General features: G+C 33.1%; 2 protein-coding genes, 1 long non-coding RNA gene and 1 pseudogene across 3 annotated transcripts; 3 read left to right on the top strand and 1 right to left on the bottom strand.

The window, feature by feature from the left end:
- Window positions 1-7,630: 7,630 nt before the first annotated feature.
- Window positions 7,631-8,540, top strand: LOC113754798 (transcription factor NAI1-like). Its single transcript, XM_027299052.1, has 2 exons — window positions 7,631-8,242; window positions 8,535-8,540. Exons 1-2 carry the CDS (start codon window positions 7,631-7,633, stop codon window positions 8,538-8,540), a joined length of 618 nt encoding a protein of 205 aa, XP_027154853.1.
- Window positions 8,541-8,544: 4 nt separating this feature from the next.
- LOC113754797 (transcription factor bHLH25-like) lies at window positions 8,545-9,662 on the top strand. The gene is made up of 3 exons (XM_027299051.1): window positions 8,545-8,657; window positions 8,751-9,116; window positions 9,211-9,662. The coding sequence occupies exons 1-3, from the start codon at window positions 8,631-8,633 to the stop codon at window positions 9,292-9,294; spliced, it is 477 nt and encodes a 158-aa protein (XP_027154852.1). The 5' UTR covers window positions 8,545-8,630; the 3' UTR covers window positions 9,295-9,662.
- Window positions 9,663-10,683: 1,021 nt separating this feature from the next.
- LOC113754795 lies at window positions 10,684-19,773 on the top strand (annotated as a pseudogene).
- Window positions 12,935-14,002, bottom strand: LOC113754796. The gene is made up of 2 exons (XR_003465387.1): window positions 13,754-14,002; window positions 12,935-13,196 (listed from the first exon to the last, which is right to left on the bottom strand). It is a non-coding gene; the product is annotated as an uncharacterized LOC113754796 (long non-coding RNA).
- Window positions 19,774-19,825: the final 52 nt, after the last annotated feature.

Genomic DNA, 19,825 nt, shown 5'->3' with positions numbered 1-19,825 from the left:
TATTTGACCGAGAAGAGATTAAAGCAATAGACACATGAATGATCAATATCAGTTTTCCAACTCAACCATAATCCAGTCATAAGACATTGAAGATGACAATGAAATAAAACCAACTCTCACAAGAATATTTTTATCGCTAAAATTCTTTCAAAGATCTAGAAGATCTCGGATTGAAATTTCCAAAGCAAAAGCTGGACATTTTTGGTGATGTATAGAATTAGTTCATCTCTCTCCTCTGTGGCCAATCTTAAAAGACTTTCTTCCTCCTGTAAAAGTTCGTTTGAGATCTCTTCTTTCTTTATGCTGCCAATCTCCTTGTTTTGTCTCTCTAGATCTCCCCTATTTCTATAGATCTTAATTGTTTCTGTAAATCCAACGCAGATGCAATGGGATGTGCGATAGGTTGGATTGCGTTTGTATGAGAAGAGGAATAACATGGAATGAATAGAGGGGCGATGAAAGGATCGATGTTTTGCTGAGAGATATCGAACAATTCCACCAGAACTATTTCCTGTGGCCTTTTACATTGTACGTTGATGAATGTAACTAAGGACAAGAGGGACAGGATTAGAGGGTGGAAAATAACTTCAGTAAGTTTATAAGTGAAGTTATTTTACACCCACTTATGGAAAAGATTTTACAAGAGAAATCATTTTCTCAGCGTTAAATTGAACCAAACAGTGGAAATCATGGAAAATATTTTCTAGAAAATATTTTCAGTAACAATGACTATTTTTCATAGAACTACATAAAATAGAAAAATCAAAGTTTTGGAGAGGAAAAATTGTTAATTTGGAATCTAGATTTACACATAAAATTCCTAAACTCTTAGTATTAGAATTTGAAAGATTTGAATAGGAATTGAACAAGACAAAGTATGGCATTTTCAAGAAAAAACATCACAATAGATGGCTAATGATAAAAACTGTAAAATATATTATTTTTTTTGAATTATTTTTTAACTTACATGGTCCATTATTTCACATGATTAACAAGAAATTTCCATCATTTGTAATTTAAAAAAAAACAACAACTCTCAAGCAACATTTGGATTAATAAAAAGTGTATGATTTTAATGGAAAAGCAAATAGATCAAAGTAGAAAAATTTTTTTCTATCCATCTTCTTTGGATTATGTATACAAAGAAAAGAAAATAAATGCCAAATATTTTGGAAAAGAAAGGAAAGGATAGATTGTGTACAGTTACATTTTATTGCATTTTATCCATAATAAAATCTAATTGTAAACATATTTTAATACTTTACCCTCTTTTTTATGTATTTTTCATATTCATCTAGTTATTCTTGTGAAAAATTCATGAAATAATAATATTTTAATAGGAATTTTAATCTTCTTTAGGAGAAAGAAATTACAAGAACTACTAAAGTACAGAAATTTTTTTTAAAAAGTTAACAATTATCGTTATAAAATTTAATATTCAAGATTTTTAAATTTTTTATATTCCAAAGTCATGGTTAATTTAGTTCAAGTGACTCAATTATTTCCGTCCATATAAATACATAATATTTCCTAAGTTGTAAGGATAATAAAGTCATTTGACCATCCATCCATGAGGTAAGCATTGAGCCCCAAATGGCTTATAGGAGAGGTAAGTGATATTTTCAAAATTTTGAAGAAGGGCAGTGAAATTGTTAGAAACCTCAAGGAGGTTTCTGACATTGTCCCTACTTAAAATTGAGATAAGTTGGTAATTCTTGAAATGAGAACAAGAAAAGAACACAAAGAAAATGCATACTTGACCCCCTAAATTAGCTACTTAATGGGCTAAAAGTTGCTCGGCCTCGGAAGTTAATACCTTTGGGTTTTAGAGGACTGACTCTCCAAGACTCCAACCATTGTCGAAGCCATTGCTCACAAGTTTTATTGCTTGGGTTACCTTTATAAGGGAGAAAGTCATGACACATGCCGTCGATGCTAATCTTTACAAGCCATTGTAAAGATTTTTTTTTAAGATAAAACTGAGAGTATCAAAATAAGGCACAGGTAACATGTCAACTTGACTAGTTTAATAAACTTCTTAATTGGTCCAAGATGAATTATATACCATATTCTGTTGCAATTAGTGCCCCCGAATTCTATATATTTCAATCGTCATAAATTAAGTCGTCGTTGTATTTAGCCAATCCCAACTCAGTTTTTGATACATGCTTATTCATTCACATGACTTAGCACTACAAGATTTCAAACGGCATACAGGCCTTGAACGGGGCCGAAAATAGAATTGGCTTAAACTGAAAGATGATGATATATATCAAAAGTAAATCAAGTGTAATCCAAAACATAACTGACTACAACTTTTTCAGGTACAAACATGACTTAACATTTGCATCCTCTGAACTGATGCGTACGACTCTTAAGCTTGAATTTGAATTCATGTTTCTGTCTAATGATTTAGGGACGACTTCAAAAACCTCCCTAGAGGTGTCTGATAATTTCACTTGGCTCCCCTAAAGTTTCAAGTATTATACTTACTTCCCCAATTTTGAGTTTTAGTACAGCAATATTAGCCCATGTATGTCCATCAAAATTCATATAAAACCCTAAAATGTATTCTCATCCTCAAATTATCCTTCCACGGCTTATAAAAAAAGACAACAAATTAACTAAACAGAATAAAAAATTCATTCAAGATGTAAGATAGTTATTTGCCAAGAAAGAGTTATATATGGCATGTCACGATGATTAGGTACATTTTAGGTTTAAATACATTTTACCCCCTTACAATTAGGCGTTAGTAGCAAATCGCCTCCCATATTCATGAAACTTACAAATTAACCCCTGAAGATAATAGTCTAATGTATCTGGATAGTAAAAAGACAATTTGCCCTTATTGTTAAAATATTGTCCAATGACTATTTTTCTTTTTCTCTTTCTTCTTGTTTTTTCCTTATTATTGTTTAAATTTCTTTGCTACTATGAAATACAAATTTTCATAATAATGTACTAAATAATATCTTCTGAACAATTTAATTATCATAAGAAATTAAAAGTATATATTTATTCTAAATAACTCCTATTTTATTAACAAATTCTTGATATGTATTCACTAAAAATAATTTGTATTTAGTATGAATATTTTACTTCTATTTTCTCTTTTTATTCATCTACTTTTATTCTTTATATTCATCAATAGTTCATTTGACACTTAATCATATACAGTTATTTTTCTATCGAATATTTAACTATCATAAATTATTACAAGAAACTAAAAAAATGTATATTTAGTAATAGTGTGTTATGTAATTTCTATTTTTATTAATAATTAGTGCATCATCAACATCTTATCAATAATTAATACACAAAAAGAAATAATTAAAGAAAGTAGAAACTACTTCAAGTTTTGTATTAAATATGCACTTTCTCATTTCATATGATAGTTTGTGATTGTTAAATATTTACATAAATAAATAAGGATAAATATATTTACCTATGAAAAGAAATTATTTACAAGAAAATAACAGAATATGTTAAACCATAAAATAAGGATTCTTAAATATTGTATTATAATCGGTGGAGTAAAAAGAAATCTAATATATAATAGGAAAAAGGATAAAGAAGAAAGAGGAAAGAAAAAGGATCATCTAATAATGTCTAATAATGAGAGCAAAATTGAATTTTTGTTAGAGACATACATTTGCCTAGTAGTCAACAAGCGAAAATTAATTTGTAGGTTTGTGAATAAAGGGGGTAATTTTCTACTTGACCCTAGTTACAAGGGGGTAATACACGATTAAACCTACGCTTTAACCAAATCATTGAGAATTAAAATCTATACCTTGATTATTATTAAAAATACTTAGTGTTAATTTAGAATTATAAATTGAACTTTAGAAAAAGTGCTTGAAATTTCAAAAGGAAAAAAGGGAAAGATATATCCCTTATGAGCAATAATGAAGTAGGCCAAATTATCACACTTAGCGGTATCTAAAAAATGAGTGTCTTAATTTGATGAGTAGAATTTGGTAATTTTCGAAAGCATTTCAAAGCATGAAATGGTAAATTTTTTTCGACTTTGTTATGATTCATCTAAACAGTTTACTCTAAATAATTTTGTAAGATTGATTTATCTCATTTATACTGCATTTCTCTAGTCCTTTTTTTTTTAATTTTAGTATGCAAACATAATTTGGAAAAGCAAATGATTTTCAAACTCTTATATGATTTTTTTAATATATGGACTAATTTTGTCACACTAAAATTCAAAATAGGAGAGGTAAATGTAATATTCAAAGTCTCGGGGAAACCAAGTGAAATTGTCAAAAACCTCAAGGGAGGTTTCTTGATATTATCCAATTGTATTGTTCATATTTAAATTTCACATTTTTGTTAATGGATTGGTTGATAAAGTATAAACGTGTATGTAAGACAAGTTTAGCTTTCATTTCAATATGATTTTTGTGCATATAAATTCTCTGGAAAGAAAGAGGCGACAATAACTTTGTTCTGTTTTCCTCATGTCACGTGTGGTGGTTACTGAGATCATAATGAAGTTTCTTGTAATCTTTGAACTTTGTATTTTTGTACGTTTGGTGGCTTGCCTTCTCAACTAAGATGCTGGTTCTGTCCATATGTATAATGCATATGATGAGTGATCTAAGTTTTTTCGTAACAAAAGATTTTCAAAACATTTAATACGTATTATGTATAGTTACTATAATATTCTTCAGACGGAAGAGGTTTTGATCCAATGATTAAAGTTGAGAGACGAAAACTTAGAGGTCTTGGATTCATATTCCTCTCCTCCTTCCCATTTTTTAAATCCTATCCTTCTCCTGGTAGGAAAAAAAATTTAAAAATTACTAGATTATTCATGACCGCTATCTCTAAACCGTTCGTTTTTCCATTGGCCTGTCCCTCGTAATCCTGACAATTACTACGGAGAGCACTTTCAACTTTATCGTGATTGTAATGATAATATCGTACCAGATGTTATGTAGGGAGTGGTGATTCATATATGAGGTTAAACAAAAAGAGTTTCATAGTTGACTTAGAAAAGATTATTAAACAAAAACCCTTAATCAAGAGCGTTCTTTGTGCAATTACCTGATCACAAAATAAGAAAAAAATTACATAGGGATATATTATGAATGTCATGAACCACATGAGAGAGTTTGTTTTTAATTTACACTTTCGGGTTCATATACTTTTGTATTGTACTTGTATAAAACGAATTCATTAAAGAAATGATCATTACAAATTCTAGAACTGGGTAAAACATATTGTTTGATTTGATCTTTTACATGCCTATTTTATCAATCATGGAAGTGAATGTCATTCAATTTTCAAAATAGATTCAGATACATCTATATCTTTTAAACTTATAGTTTGGCTAACAAGTATCCATTCGACACTCAATAAGAAAGGGATTCAAGTGTTAATTTTAGAAAAAAGTATGGTTAATTTGAAAAAGTATTACAATTCAAGGGATTCAATAAATGTGAGTTTGTATTTACATGGTAATTTAGATGTGCTTCAAGCGTTTTAACGAATATCCTACTGGCACTCATTAGAAAAATTCTATTTATTTACACGATCCTACATTTGCTCCGAAATGACTCGCATCTTAATATTGAACTATTTAAAACAAACATTTCAAGGATTAGGTTATAATATGAACTATTTGGTTTTAGATAATGCAATATTAAGATTCTGCGATTAGATCATCGGCATTAAGGAGTAAATGAATATCATCCAGAAGCGCTGTAATTCTTGGCAAATAATTTGACACAAACATAAGACATATAACAAAAAATTTAATAATATCTGCTCGGATGCGCAGGCTACAACCATGTAATTAATTACTCTTACGGGGAAAAGAAAAAATAAAACATTTGACGATTACTCTAGCCTTAAACTAGTATAATATGTGTATGCAAGTTACCATGTTTTGTAAGCTAAATTCCACTTTGAACTTTTAGATTATAAACACCTTTCTACTTTAGTTCTTAAACTTCTACTTTAGATACTTAGCCCCTAAATTATGAAATTTATCTTATTTTATTCCTTAAATTTCAATTCTAGACACTTTATCCTTTAAAATATGAAATCCGCTCTACGGAATTGTCAAAACTAATGAAATAGTAGTCAACTGTTGTTCAAAATTTAAAGACTAGTTTAGGGTGCATTCTATACTTTGGATGGTAAAGTGTTCAAAATTGAAATTTAAGAACTAAAATAAGATGCATTTCGTACTTTAGGATGTACTGTTTCCAAAATTAAACTTTAAGGACTAAAGTGAAATAACCTCTATAGTTTAAAGACCATAATCTAATTTACCCTACTTTGTAAAACACATTAAGTTATTACTAGAAGAAGAATAATTTACTTGGTGAGGCAGCCTGACGAGTCGACACATGCATGGATGTCTTCCGCTCCATTCTTCACCTTCTGCGCTCCATCAAAGGAATCTCTCTCTTGACAATGGAGGGCAGAAGGCTCCTTTTGAAGCGCTGATATCAATCGTCGTTGTCTCATGTATTCCTTGTACATTTTAATAGAACTCAATCATTGTTCCTTTAGTCACATTTGCTATATATAAAATGCCAAAACTTCTTAGGATTTTCAGAGAAAAGCTCTAAGCAGCCGGAGTTGACCAGCAAGATAGCCTTCCTACTTCCCCTTGACCACTAGCTTCACATATCTTCCTCAAGATTTGATGGACAATTCAGTCAGTTCATGGTTCTCTGATCTGGTAAGAATTGTGTTTTTAAGGATTGCGTTTTTCCTAATCAGTTAAATTGCTAGCTATTTGAACATTATTCACTGTTTCTTGAAGCTGAGTCAATACCATCTCTTATATATGAAAGAAAGAATCTACCCTAAGCAGTAGTCTTTGAACTCATAAGCACCATGAATACTAACAAGTTTATACGTTCGCCTGGACTCTGATGCCATACATGCACGTAGAGGGAGAATATCATTTATTAATAACCATGCTAATGATTTATCCGTTTGCTATTGTTGTTTATTATTTTCACTAATAGATATCAATCATGCAAGGGATCGAAGATGATAATCACCACATCTTTTGTGATGTTTTAAGTAAACGTAAGCCTTAAATTTACATATTTCATATTCTCCTCTACTGTTTTTAGATTTTTGTTTCATTTTTTTTCGAGTAAACCTAAGTGCTCTGTTAAATTCTTTCATTTTCCCATGGAAGTAGAGAACCATCATCTCACATACGTTTCTTTATTGACTTGTTAATTTTTGGCGGTACAAAGCATCCCTTCATCTTTAGCAAGCTGTCAATGGAAGATTAAGAAACAAAGAAACGTAAAAAGGAATAACGGCATAAGAAGTAGCCTTCATTACGTCCTCAACATGTTTTGGTTACCGGAAGAAAACAATTTTACTTCGATATAGTTGTTGATCCTTAGAAATTTCTGATTGATGTATGGTTGATCCGTATCCTATTATTCAAATCCATTTTAAAAAGATAGATTACTCCACGGACAAATCACACACAAAATTTTAGTCTTACTTTTGTAAAATCCAATTTGCTATTGCTTAGGATGCAAACTTTAGTCTTGCAAAAGTTCAAAGGCCCCATTGATTACTGAACAAATGGTTATGGTGCATCCCATTAATTCCTATTTCAACACAGGGGATGGATGATCCACATTTCGATGAGCAATGTGATATCATGGACTTTTTCGATGAAGAGTTATCTGCTGCACTAGGAGAAGATTTGCAAAACACTTTGTCCCAAGAAGACAATACATATTCCTCCCAGGAAGTTCCATTTCCCCATTGGGGGTTTCCTGAAATTAACCTTAAAAATACATATTCCTCCACCTTAATTCCAAGAAATAGTTCCACAACCAATTTATCTGCACTTTCAGACATGGAAGCTCCTCTAGTTAGTACTGAAATACCAACAAAGCGGCAAAATTCTAAGAGCTCTACTTCGTCCATTAATCTTAATCAACCTTGCTGCTCCCCTATGATTCTAACTTTTGGAAATTGTCAACAAGTAACACTAGGAAGTTTTAGTCCCGAGGGTGATACAATGTCTGAGGTTTTATTATCCCAAGAATCCCATATGAATCTTAAGGATGCAATTATTAAAGATACTCAAAAGAAAAAGAAAAAGAAAACTGCCCGTCGCGTGAGGCCAGCATCGCAAACTTATGATCACATAGTAGCTGAAAGAAAGCGAAGGGAGCAGATCAGCCAGCGTTTTGTGGCTCTCTCAGCCTTAGTCCCTGGCCTGAAGAAGGTATCTAGTATTTTTTTTCTTTTTATTTAACATCTATTCCAACATTTTTGTTCCATTATCTTGATGATAGAAAAGTTTGATGAGACTTTAAAAATTGTGATGTCATGCCTCATGTCACACGCGACTAATTAAAGTAATCACTGTACTAGACAATAATATCTCGTGGGCACTGATAAAAATTTTTGCTCCAATGTCTTTTTGCCTAAAGCTAAAGAGGTCAAAGTTGAAGCGAATTTATCATTGGTCAATATAAAATGCAGAGTTTTTTGTCCTGATTCCCATTACTATAAAGGAATGAATAATGTAAGCTTGTATGTGCAATTGCTCTATCCTCAAAATAGAACCATTCAATCAAATTGGTTTAGCCAGTTTTTAGGCTACACTGCAGATGAGTTCAATTCCTATACTAACTTCGGTAGGGACGAAAAACTTTCTCATCCTATTTTCTTTACAGCTTCACATGTTTTCCACATGGTTTGTCTGATGATGAGATCTAAATTTCTTGCAGATGGATAAAAATTCTGTTCTTGGAGATGCAATCAACTACTTAAAACATCTTCAGGAGCGAGTGCAGACGCTCGAGGAACAAGCTGCCAACCAACGCAGGGAATCTTCCGTGCTTATGAGGCGATCACAGCTCTTAATCGAAGATGAAGGATCATCAGATGAGATGGGCTGCACCGATGAGCAGATTCTCCCTGAAATTGAAGCTAAAGTATGCAATAAGAATATTCTTCTGCGAATCCACTGCAAAAATCACAGAGGGTTGCTGGTAAAAATACTGTCTGAAATTGAAAAGCGCAATCTCTCTGTTGTCAATACAAATGTTGCACCTTTTGGAAGTTTGGCTCTTGATATTTCCATTATTGCTGAGGTGAGCTTTATCCAGTCTAATCTTATTAATTGGGAATGCTGCGTTCTTATTTGTTTCTTTTGAACTAATGATCCCATATAAAACTTTGTTTCAGATGGACAAAGAATTCAACCTGACAATGCAGGAACTAGTGAGAAGGCTTCGATCTGCTCTCCGGCAAGTTCAGCAGTCTGATTGAATGCAGAATCATCTCCAATTCTGATGGTGTAGGACTAAGAGTGGCTGCCCGGTTTATCTAATGAAATTGCAATGGACTGAAGAGTGAAGCCTAGTGGTTAAGGACTGAAAGAATGGTCACGAAGCCAGACTAGTGACCAGAATGCCAATCATTCTTGTACTGTCAATAGGATAACTTTTGGCAACATTAGACTAAAATTTGCACCCACGAGGGTCTCGTGGGCCTTTGATTGCTTCTGTGGATTTTGTTTTCTTGTATGTTCATTATATCAATGTCCGACATGATGAGGAGCTTTCACCTACAGTGGTATAGTATAATATACAATGGCTTGGTCCTCAAATATTCCTTTAACTGGGGACCATTATTTAGCTTGTCATTTTATGGGCATGATGAAACCTTAACCGCTAAATCAAAGAATACTCAAATTAACACTCTACCATTTTTTTTTCTTTAAAGTCATCAAATAACTCATAAAAGCATAGTGTAGAAGTTGCATTTTGTTAGCTTTTGCAATTAATCTTTCTTTTTACAGTTAGTTTTGGGGTTAATTAAGTTCAACAGGACTTTATTACATCATTTACTATATATTTCACCTTTATGTAACCTCTATCTGACTGCTGGGAAAATTTCATCTACCATGTTTAGGACTAATTTAGGAAGAAAAGAAGTGAAATTCAAGGGGGTAAGCTAAGTGTACAACAGTTTGATGCACACGCTGTAATTGGTTTGTGTAACATGTGATGATCAGTTTCTTAAATGCTGCTTATGTATGTAAATTGACTATTTTACTCTCTAAACTATCAATCAAAAGCAAAAGGTAGTTCATCATATTGCAAACCACTGGAACCTTAAGAAAAGCAATTGAACTTCTGCAATAAATGGGACTCGTTAAAATCAGTAATTGAGGAATGTTTTAGTAAAATATTGATGCATGAGAGTGAATTAGCATCTGAAGAGCACGATCCAAGTGTAACTGTAGAAACCTTTCGCCTTTTCCTGCATTTGTTTGAGGTTAACTACTGAAAAACCTGAGATAAGCAATTGAACACCTCCAAACAATAGGGCTAATCAAATCAGTAATTGAGGCATGTTTGAGACAACATTAATGCGTCAGAGGTGAAATATCATTTGAATAACACGTACAAGTGTAATTGCAGAAAATTTCCCCTTCTTCTGCATTTGTTGATAAGTCTATAGAGCTAGATGCTATAATGGAGGCTCTTAATACAAAACAGTGGTGCTTCAGTTGCTTGTGTTTCATACCATGACACTGGCCTTTGAAGAGGTATTTTGTTTGCTCTGTTTCTTTCTTCAGTTTTTCGTCTTTAGTTTTGAGAATAGGTACTTTTAATTAGTCTTTGTATTATTCACTCATTTGCTACTGTATCAATGTTTATAACATTTTTTAAAGATGCTCTAAGTATATTCTTAATTTTGAAATTTGTGTGGGGAACCAGGTGAGGTGTGGGTAGGGGTTGTTGTTAGACTGCAGTTTGGTGATCAAAGTACGCTCTAAATATAAATTTAGGCCTAATGTCATTAGCATCATTTGTACTAAAGTCATTGATAACAATCCTACAGATTCATCCTCACAGATGGATCAATTTAGGCCAAAAGTTTATTAAAAAATATTGGAATTTGTTCTTCAATACACTCTTTTGGAACCTAAATTTTTGGGACAATGTTAGTACTATGGCAAGTGAAGTTGACAAGTCGCAGAACACTTTTCCTGTAGCACTTTTGTGTGCTTTCATTTTGACTTGTTCAGGCTATGTCATACCTCTTCTAGCTATCACTGGGGCAATATTTGTTGATAAAAATTTATGATTAACTAGATACATGGCTTATAAATTTTGTAGCACGAATGATTTCTGGTAAATGGTTGAAAATTTGGATTGAAGTCGGAGTTGTTTTATCAGCAATTGGCTGATGCTCAGTTGAGCAAGTTGAGAGGAATGGCAAAGATTGGATTCTTGCCTGAGTTTATCAAAGTAATGTAAAAATGGTTCATGATTAGCTGTTGATATTGTAATCAACTGCTTTTTCACTTGGTCTTTCATATGTAAGCTACACAGATATGATATCAGCAAATTTCTTGTATAGTTTAGGGATGCTTTTGGAATTTCCATCCTTTCTTTGGTTGAGAAGAAAATTTCCTACCATGAAACGGCCTTATCAGGTTTCGCTAAGGATGCTGGCTTTGGTGATTATGTGCCTAATTCTATCAAGATTTTTGGTGTTTACAATAGCTATAGCCATCAAGATCGTGTATTTGGTGAGTCTTCTGATGACTGTTTGTGGGATTGCTTCATGCTTGGTATTTGTTGATGAAGTTGTGTGAGGCAAAGAAGTGGTTCAAATTTAATGTTGGGGAAGAAATACAAGGACAAAGATATTTTTATCTTTTGAAGATTCTTGTCAATATAAGTACTGAAAAACAAGTTAATGACTTGTCTATCTCCATGAATTCACTAAGCGGGACACATGTTTCCAAAGATTTTATTACTCTTGCCATTGATTCCATGTTTTGGAAGATTTCATAATTTCGCTCTGTCTTTTCTTGCGTTACTTTAAGCATCACTAATTGTTACACTTAGAATTTGGATACCTATCATCGAACTTTTATCTCTAGTACTTTTCATCCTTATGATTTCTGTTTGTTATACACCAATTTTGATTAAATTTGTCACCCACCCACTAAACAATGTATATTTGTTACTCACTCTCTCAACAAAGTATCATTAATTGTTACACTTAGAATTTAGATACTTGTCTCTTGACGAGCTTTATCTCTGGTGCTTTTCATCCTTATGCTTTCTGTTTGTTATACACCAATTTTGATTAAAATTGTCACTTACTCAACAATACCAATTCCCTCGCCATGCGCGAGTCTCACCCGTGATATCTAACTAAGATTGCCACAAATAATCCTAGAACTATCTAAATATAGTAAATCTACCGGCAAAATCAAACAGAATGACGACTATTATATTTACTAGATTTTTAGCCTGATGCCATGCATCAGGTAGTTGAGACTCGTTATTTTTCTATTATGTTTATGTGTTTTTTTTTCTTTATTAGATATAGTAGTCATGTGATTGAGTGTGTGTCTTTTTTCTAATTACACAGATAAACATGACAGTGACAATGACAATGGCAACCAATTCTATCATCTACCAGTGGCAATGACAGACCGTATGCATGTGTAAATTTAAAAGGAAAAATTATTAAATTTTTTTGGTAATTGTTTGAGATTTTTTCTTTTTTAAAAATATGAATGAAAAATTGTGTTTTTCTTCTTTTTTTTTTTTAGGAAGTTGTTGATTTTTTTTTGTCAAATATCAACTTCAATATATATATAGATATAGGAAGTTGTTGATGGTTGTTGCTTTATTGGAAGTTTTTCAGTGGTTCATTGGTATGGAATATTTTTGCCCAAAAGGATATATAAATTGTTAGCATATTACAGGATAGTTTTGTCCCTCAGGGGTTTGAGTGACACCAAAAAAAAAAAAAAAGAAATAAATTGTTTGTGTGTGTATTGTTCTCCCGCATAGGCCAACCTAATGGGAAATAGATTGATATGGGAAATGATAGTAATTCTTCGGACAGATTAACCTGTCCCAACTCAACCAAACAATTATAAAGCTAAAAGAAGATAAGTTAATAGAAACAAACTGTAAACAAAATGCAGTAAAATTAAAAAGAAGATTTATAGTGGTTCAGCACTAAAATCGACGTCCACTATCCAAAGTCTTTCTTCCTAACTGGAATCTAAGAAGCTAAATTCCTTTGACAATTGTAATGCAAACTGATTGATATAAACCTGCTTAGAGATAACAAAGTGAGTCCCTTCCTTCCATTTGCCTTTCTTCAACAAGTTTCAACTTTTCGAGAATATACTGTTTACAAAAAAAAATGGTACAAATTGATTAACGGAAACCAACTAGAAATAAATTCCACAAAAAAAAAAACATAAACAATTTGATTGTAAAAGGGCAAAAAAAGACACAATTTTATGTAAGCAAAGCAGAGGAAGAGGAATGGGAGGGGATTAAGCTCCAAAAACCAAGTCCAACCCATCGCACGAAACAAAAGCTGGTAATACACATAGTTGGTGCTACTGCGCCCGCAGCCGAGTTTGAAGAGGGGGGAGGATTGAACGACAACCTTGCGGTGGGTTTACTAAATTCCCCTTCTTTGAAAACAAGATTGACAGCGGACTCCTAAATCGACAGTTCGCTCACGCTTTTCGTGTTCATGCAGCTATGCAGTGGAAGGGAAGAAGAATGAAAGCTAAGAAGACGCGGACTCCTAGATCGATAGTTCACTCGTGCTTTTCGTGTTCACGCAGCTATGCAGTAGAAGGGAAGAAGAATGAAAGCTAAGAAAAAATTGCTAAGAAGAATGAAAGCTGAGAATGAAAGCTAAGAATAATGACCGCCCACCGCCCACTGACCGCTAAGAATCGGTGAGTGCCAATATTGTGAGCAGAAATTTCTGGCTAGCAAAATCGTCCCCCACCGCCCACTGACCGCTAGGAATCGGTGACTGCCAAAATTGTGAGCAGAAAGTTGCTGACCGAGAATGAGAGAAAATTGCTGACCGCCACCGGCCAGAGAAAGCTAAGAAGAAGAATGAGGAATTGAAGCGGTGTTCCCAAAACCAAGAACAGGCCAAGAATGAGAAGAAAAGCATGAGAGCCACGCGGATGAGAAGAAAGGAATGAGAGCCACGCAGATAAAGGAAATTCCAGCGCAGCCACTAACACCGAATGACAAAGGACCAAAACGCCCCTCAAAGCCACAAAAATAGGACCAAAACACCCCTCAAAGCCACAAGAATCACGTGATAACCGCTCATCCTGCACTGTTCACAAAGGCTATCGACGCTTTATATATGTAAGATAAGATTCGTGATAACCCGGCTCATCCTGCACTGTTCACAAAGGCTATCACACTTTATATATTGTAAGATATAGATTGAATGTACAGTTGAAACAAAAAATATACTAATTTTAACAAAAAAAAAAAATGTTCAGCTGCTAAAAGTATACTGATTTGAAGTAAGTTTAATTGCTATTAGGTTTTTCTTTCCGCTTGTCTTATTTTCATTAACCAATTAAAGCATAAGAGATTTCTCTTTCTTTTTTAATAATTTATTCATTCTCGAGATATCCAATAGCTTATCGGCTCCATTATTGAAATTTGAAACACATGACCAAGTCCTACCATTTTCTTCAATCCGGTAAGCTGAGTCCAACACTGGCCAAAAAAAGGACAGTAGAAAAGCAAAATAACTGAATAGAAAAGGACTATACAAAGCAATGCTACCGAATTCCATTGTACGCCTTGTCGTCATCTTTGGGAGGCAACCGAATTCATTGAGGAAGGTGATCATTTGGCAAATGAGGGAGAACAACGCTGAATGGCTATAATTTAAGCCGGCATTATGAAAATCAGTATTGTGGCATAGTGGCATAGACATATTCCTATGATGCCCGTGCTAACTGCTAATGAAACATGAAATTGGTTTCCATTAAACATAATAGAGGAATTATAGTCCTCAAAAAATGTGAGTTTTATGCTAATTCTGTTCTAAGTGTTTTATCCCATTGTTTAGCAAATTAGTTTACATTTCAGTTTGGTCCTATCTACAAAGTGATAGGCTGGCTATACATGATAGCAGTAGTGGCCACAGGGTCTTCTTTTGTACGTACATTCTGAAACGTGGAGAAGTCTTATCGGGTTATCATTTTGTAACTAGACAAGACGTGTGTGTTATGTACCACGAGTGGATTGTGAAGTTAGCCATCTGTAAAATGCGCCAACCAAGCCAGTTTTTTGATGTTAGAATGGCTTGAATTAAGCAAGTTACATGCGTGCAGCTAGAAGTCAAGCAATTATCTTTTTGTTGTACTTGTGAAATTTATTTTAGGTTGCAATTTGTTTAAAAATTTTCTACTAAAAGAAAAATGACCCGTTGGTGACGGTTTTTGAAGATCAGAGTGAATAGTGTTATTTTAGCAATTTAGAGAAGGTTCCAATGCTCCCTTGCCTGAGTCCCACATCGGTTTAAGGTGTTAGAGTGTGCATGAGTTTCGACTTAAGTTTTCATAGGTGCACGCCATAAGTCAGCCAATGCCTTTTGATCGTACTTGTGAAGGTTCAGTTCTAGGTGGTAGTTTGTGAAAATTCTTGCTAAAAGAATGGCTTTGATTAGCTGGAAATATGAAGAGGGAGGATCAACTGATGTCACCCATAACAAAGGAAGCAGATGGTCCTTTAGAAAGGCATTTTTGCGCAAAGTTTATGCGATAGGAGTATCTCTATGCTGGTTTAATCCTAGCTCTTTAATGGGTAAACGCTACCCTTCATAACTCTCTTGTACTTTTGCATATGCCACATGACTTTTTCATAAAGATTTACAAGAATATCGATATATACCGTCTCTTGTCAGTTTTGGGGTAAAGTGAAAATTTGACGATAAATAATGTCATTAATTGGGCATGCCAATCTAATGCTTTTACTTAAATACTAAATTGACGGTAATGGTCTAACTAATTTGCAAAAAATTATAGGGGATTATGTGGATAGGATACTAAAACGACAAGCTTGTTAAGTGATATCCATGCAAAATCAAAGAGGGAAGTTTAAATAAATATTATAATTATAATTTCATCACACATACTTTTTGAATGCGTCTCAGCTAATCACCATAATTGGAGATGCTTTCTATCTGTTTTTGACTTTACATAAAATGACTGGGGATTATATGGATATTTTAAAATTTTAGGGAGATCATATGGTATTATAAAAAATTGTATGGGGTTATGAGTAATTTTCCTCTTTTCAATGATTTTTTAAGGGTAAATTATATTTCATCCTCCTATGATTTACTATTTTACCACATAAACTCTTTTATAATTTTAAAAGTTGTACAAAACTTGCTTGTAGTCTGGACTAAATGGTCAAACTGGCAAACACTGTCTTGTGTCATATAACCAATTTCAAAATCTACACATAACCTCTTTATAGTTATCTAATTATTTTCATCTTGATACTGGGTTATTTTTGAAAATTTAAAATTTTAGTCAGCTTTGTTACAGATGGAAAATTCCTCACTTTAGTCTTTTACGACAAATAATAAGGGCGTTACGTGTAATTTTGAAAATTATAAGAGAGCTATGTAGAAAGCACTAATTCACAAGAGTGTAAAGTATGATTTACCATTGTTTTAAAAACTGCGTATTATGCTCACAATTAGTGATATTTTGGTAGACATATTTACTTTTGTTGGCATACTAAATCAAGTCTAAAAATAAAAGTTTATAAATTGTTATTTAGCAATATTTTAGTCAAGTCAAATTTTTAGTAGTTTCATTGGAGTCAAATTATGGTAGTTTTATTGTTTAGGAATTAGTATTTTATTAGAAAATTCTTATGGTTGTAAAACTTGTTTACCAAGTCATGTAGTTTATAAATAGGGAGTCTTATTATTGTATTAGTAGAAGAATAAAATTTGAGAAATTTGTTATTTTGGTGTGTGATTAATATATTATTGTTGGTATTAGTCCTCTTCTCTCACACCTACTTGCATATGTATAAATTGGCTCCCCATCTACATTGGTCCCCATCTATATTGATTTCATGAAATTTATCTCCTGTAACTTGTTGATTGATTTTTTGGATTCTATATCTAATATCAGAGACCTAGGTTCAAGAAATTGATCCTATGATGCCTGTGAATATTGAAAATTGTCCTGACTATGATGTTAGTATTGGACATTTTTCACTCTTAGATGGAGCATAAATTACTATGAAGAAGTCAGTTGATCGAGTTAGACCACAAAATTGGTCATGGAGTATCTAGTTGATGCAGATTGGACCATAGGATTGGTCCGAAAATTGTTAAATTGATTGTGATTGTGAAGTTGTCAATTGAATTGTGATTATGAAAATCATGAAATGAGTTGCCAATAAATTGATATCAAATTATGCGACAAGAATAGTCTATCCAGTTGAGTAAATTATGTTAGCGAGTCAAAAACAAGTTAAGTGAAGAGCTAAATCTGTTTAGGTACATGGAATATTATAGTAGCAAAAATTTTTGTAGATGAAAAATTCAAAGTGATACTAGTAGAATTTTACAAGGGAGATTATTGATCATGATGGTGGTGAACTCGATCTAAGAGAAAGTTTGATTTAAAGGAGGCAATGTTGGTACACTAAATCAAGTCTAAAAATAGAATTTTCTAAATTGTCATTTAGCAGTGTTTTAGTCAAGTCAAATTTTTAGTAGTTTTGTTGGAGTCAAATTACAATAGTTTTATTATTTAGGAATTAGTATTTTATTAGAAAATTCTCATGGTTGTAAGATTTGTTTGCCAAGTCATATAGTCTATAAATAGGGAGTCTAATTATTGTATTAGTTGAGAAGGGTAAAATTTGAGAGCATTATTCTTGTGGTGTATGATTAATATATTATTGTCGGTATTATTCCTATTCTCCTGCATATATTTTTATGTGTGTAAATTACCTCTCCATCTACATTGGTTCTATGAAATTTATCTCCTCCTACAACATTTTGATATAATTTGTTTGGGTTCTACAACTTTAATTTTTCTTTCAAATGTATTTTGTGGCTTAGTACGTAGGCATCAATATAGCAATGTGTCTTATTTTGCTGGACATTCCTCTTCAGCTAAGAGGTGATAACTGCCAAAAAAATAAAAATGTGCTAAAACAGCAAAATTTGAACATTCTGACCATTGTTAAGGATCCACTATCCATCCGTGGATCCAAGTTAACAAATTTGCACAACTCTCTGAAATGAATCCGATTCACTTTCTATGGAATCCAGGGACTGATTCTTAATCCGTGGATAGATTCTCAATAATCCATGACCGGATTCTGAATTTTAAAATTCGTCAACAATTGTGTATATATAACTCATCTTATTTTAGTATCCACGAAAGTAGTTGGCTGTGCAAAAACTGAAAGGATTATAGTTACATTACATTAGGATCTCATGTAGTTCATGGTTTCAAAAATTGCTATCTGATTTTAATTTCTTTTTACTCACATAACATATACTCTTGGTATCTAATACCAATACAAAATCATTCGAGTTTGGCAATAGTTTTCTATCTTTAGAATCATTAGGGTTCTGAAATTTAATTGTATTTACATTGCATGAGTTCGCATTTAAAATTCGTGATAGTGGCTTGTCAAACAAAAAAAAAAAGAAAATCGTGATAGTGACCCGACCAATTGATATATCAACAGGCAGGGAAAGAATAAGTGAAGGATAAGCAGTGGCAGACTGTCATATTATGATATTAATGGGCACTATTAGAAGAATCCAATAGCTAAATTTCAAAGAAATTATAGGCAACATCTGCATATACGTACTATATCATAGTTTCGTGACCCACGAGGTGAATTATTTTTCATCGACTAAGAGCATCACAGCTTCCTCCAAAAACAACAAAAAAAAGGGAAAAAAAAAATCTAGGCCATGATATTGGTCTGTCTGCATCCTCCACTAGATCGACAGTCTTGCTCCAGATCTTTATCTCAATTTTTTTTCACATAGGACGCCAAATCATCAGCAGTTTTATTATTAGTACAGATCAAGGCATTTTGAAACAATTTCCCTCAAAACTCAGCACTAAGCAGCCTGCTTGCCTCTCTGGTGATATTGATGAACAGACACAAGACTTCCCAACTGCTTCCATGATTATCAGGTTGAATTCTTTTTCCATCTGAAAAAGATTAATTCAAAGGATCATTGCTCGAAAATCTGTTGCAATTTTACTGAAAAATTGTTCCATGGATCAGCAGTAATTGTAATGTCAAGAGCCCAACTTCCAAATGGTGTCACACTAACAGCAAGATTGAGCTTCTCTACCTCAGAAGCAATTTTTGTCAGTACCCTTTCTATGATCTTCACAATGAACAATCAGAAAAACATTCTTGTCTTAAAATTTAGCCTAAATTTCAATCCGTGGCTGCTCATCAGGGCCAGCCATATCATCTAAATAACCTTCATTTTCAACTAAGAGTTGTGGTTTCTTCACAAGCACCGCTGGTTCCATGGTTTGTTCCTCCAGCTTCTTTGCTCTCTCCTCAAGAATGAAAGTTTTATGCATCTGCAAGAACTTAAATGACTCGTGAACAAGAATTCTATAAGAACTTCGGTTGCAAATTACGTGCTGAGATTTCAAAATCTATATATAGGTTGAAAACTTGCACGCCCGATCAATTTATTTAGTGTAGTCGTCACTGTCTGCCTGATCAATTTATTTATCTAACCGATATTAGCAATCAACACAAACTTGTCTACTATGCTGGTTTTTTTTTATCCCTAGTTTAGGAAAAATTAGATAGTACCTTCTTGAGACCAGGAACCATGGTGGAAAGAGCCATGAAACTCTGGCTGAACAGCTCGTTTCGCTTTCTTTCTGCTACCACGTGATCATAGTTTTGGGTTCGTAACCTTGTACGACCGCCAGGTTTCTTTGCTTTTG

Source organism: Coffea eugenioides, unplaced genomic scaffold, assembly GCF_003713205.1.
Source record: "Coffea eugenioides isolate CCC68of unplaced genomic scaffold, Ceug_1.0 ScVebR1_1063;HRSCAF=1853, whole genome shotgun sequence".
In the NCBI taxonomy this organism is placed as follows: Eukaryota; Viridiplantae; Streptophyta; class Magnoliopsida; order Gentianales; family Rubiaceae; genus Coffea; species Coffea eugenioides.
The sequence above is the reverse complement of the archived record's forward strand: the minus strand, read 5'-3'. Positions and strand labels throughout refer to the sequence as shown.

Excerpts from the sequence above, each read along its gene's own strand:
- LOC113754797 (XM_027299051.1), top strand. The coding sequence starts at position 8,631 with ATGAGTTCAATTCCTATACTAACTTCG. Across the intron at positions 8,658-8,750 it reads CAATTCCTATACTAACTTCG|ATGGATAAAAATTCTGTTCT; the intron begins GTAGGGACGAAA and ends AATTTCTTGCAG. Across the intron at positions 9,117-9,210 it reads ATATTTCCATTATTGCTGAG|ATGGACAAAGAATTCAACCT; the intron begins GTGAGCTTTATC and ends ACTTTGTTTCAG.
- LOC113754798 (XM_027299052.1), top strand. The coding sequence starts at position 7,631 with ATGGATGATCCACATTTCGATGAGCAATGTGATATCATGGACTTTTTC.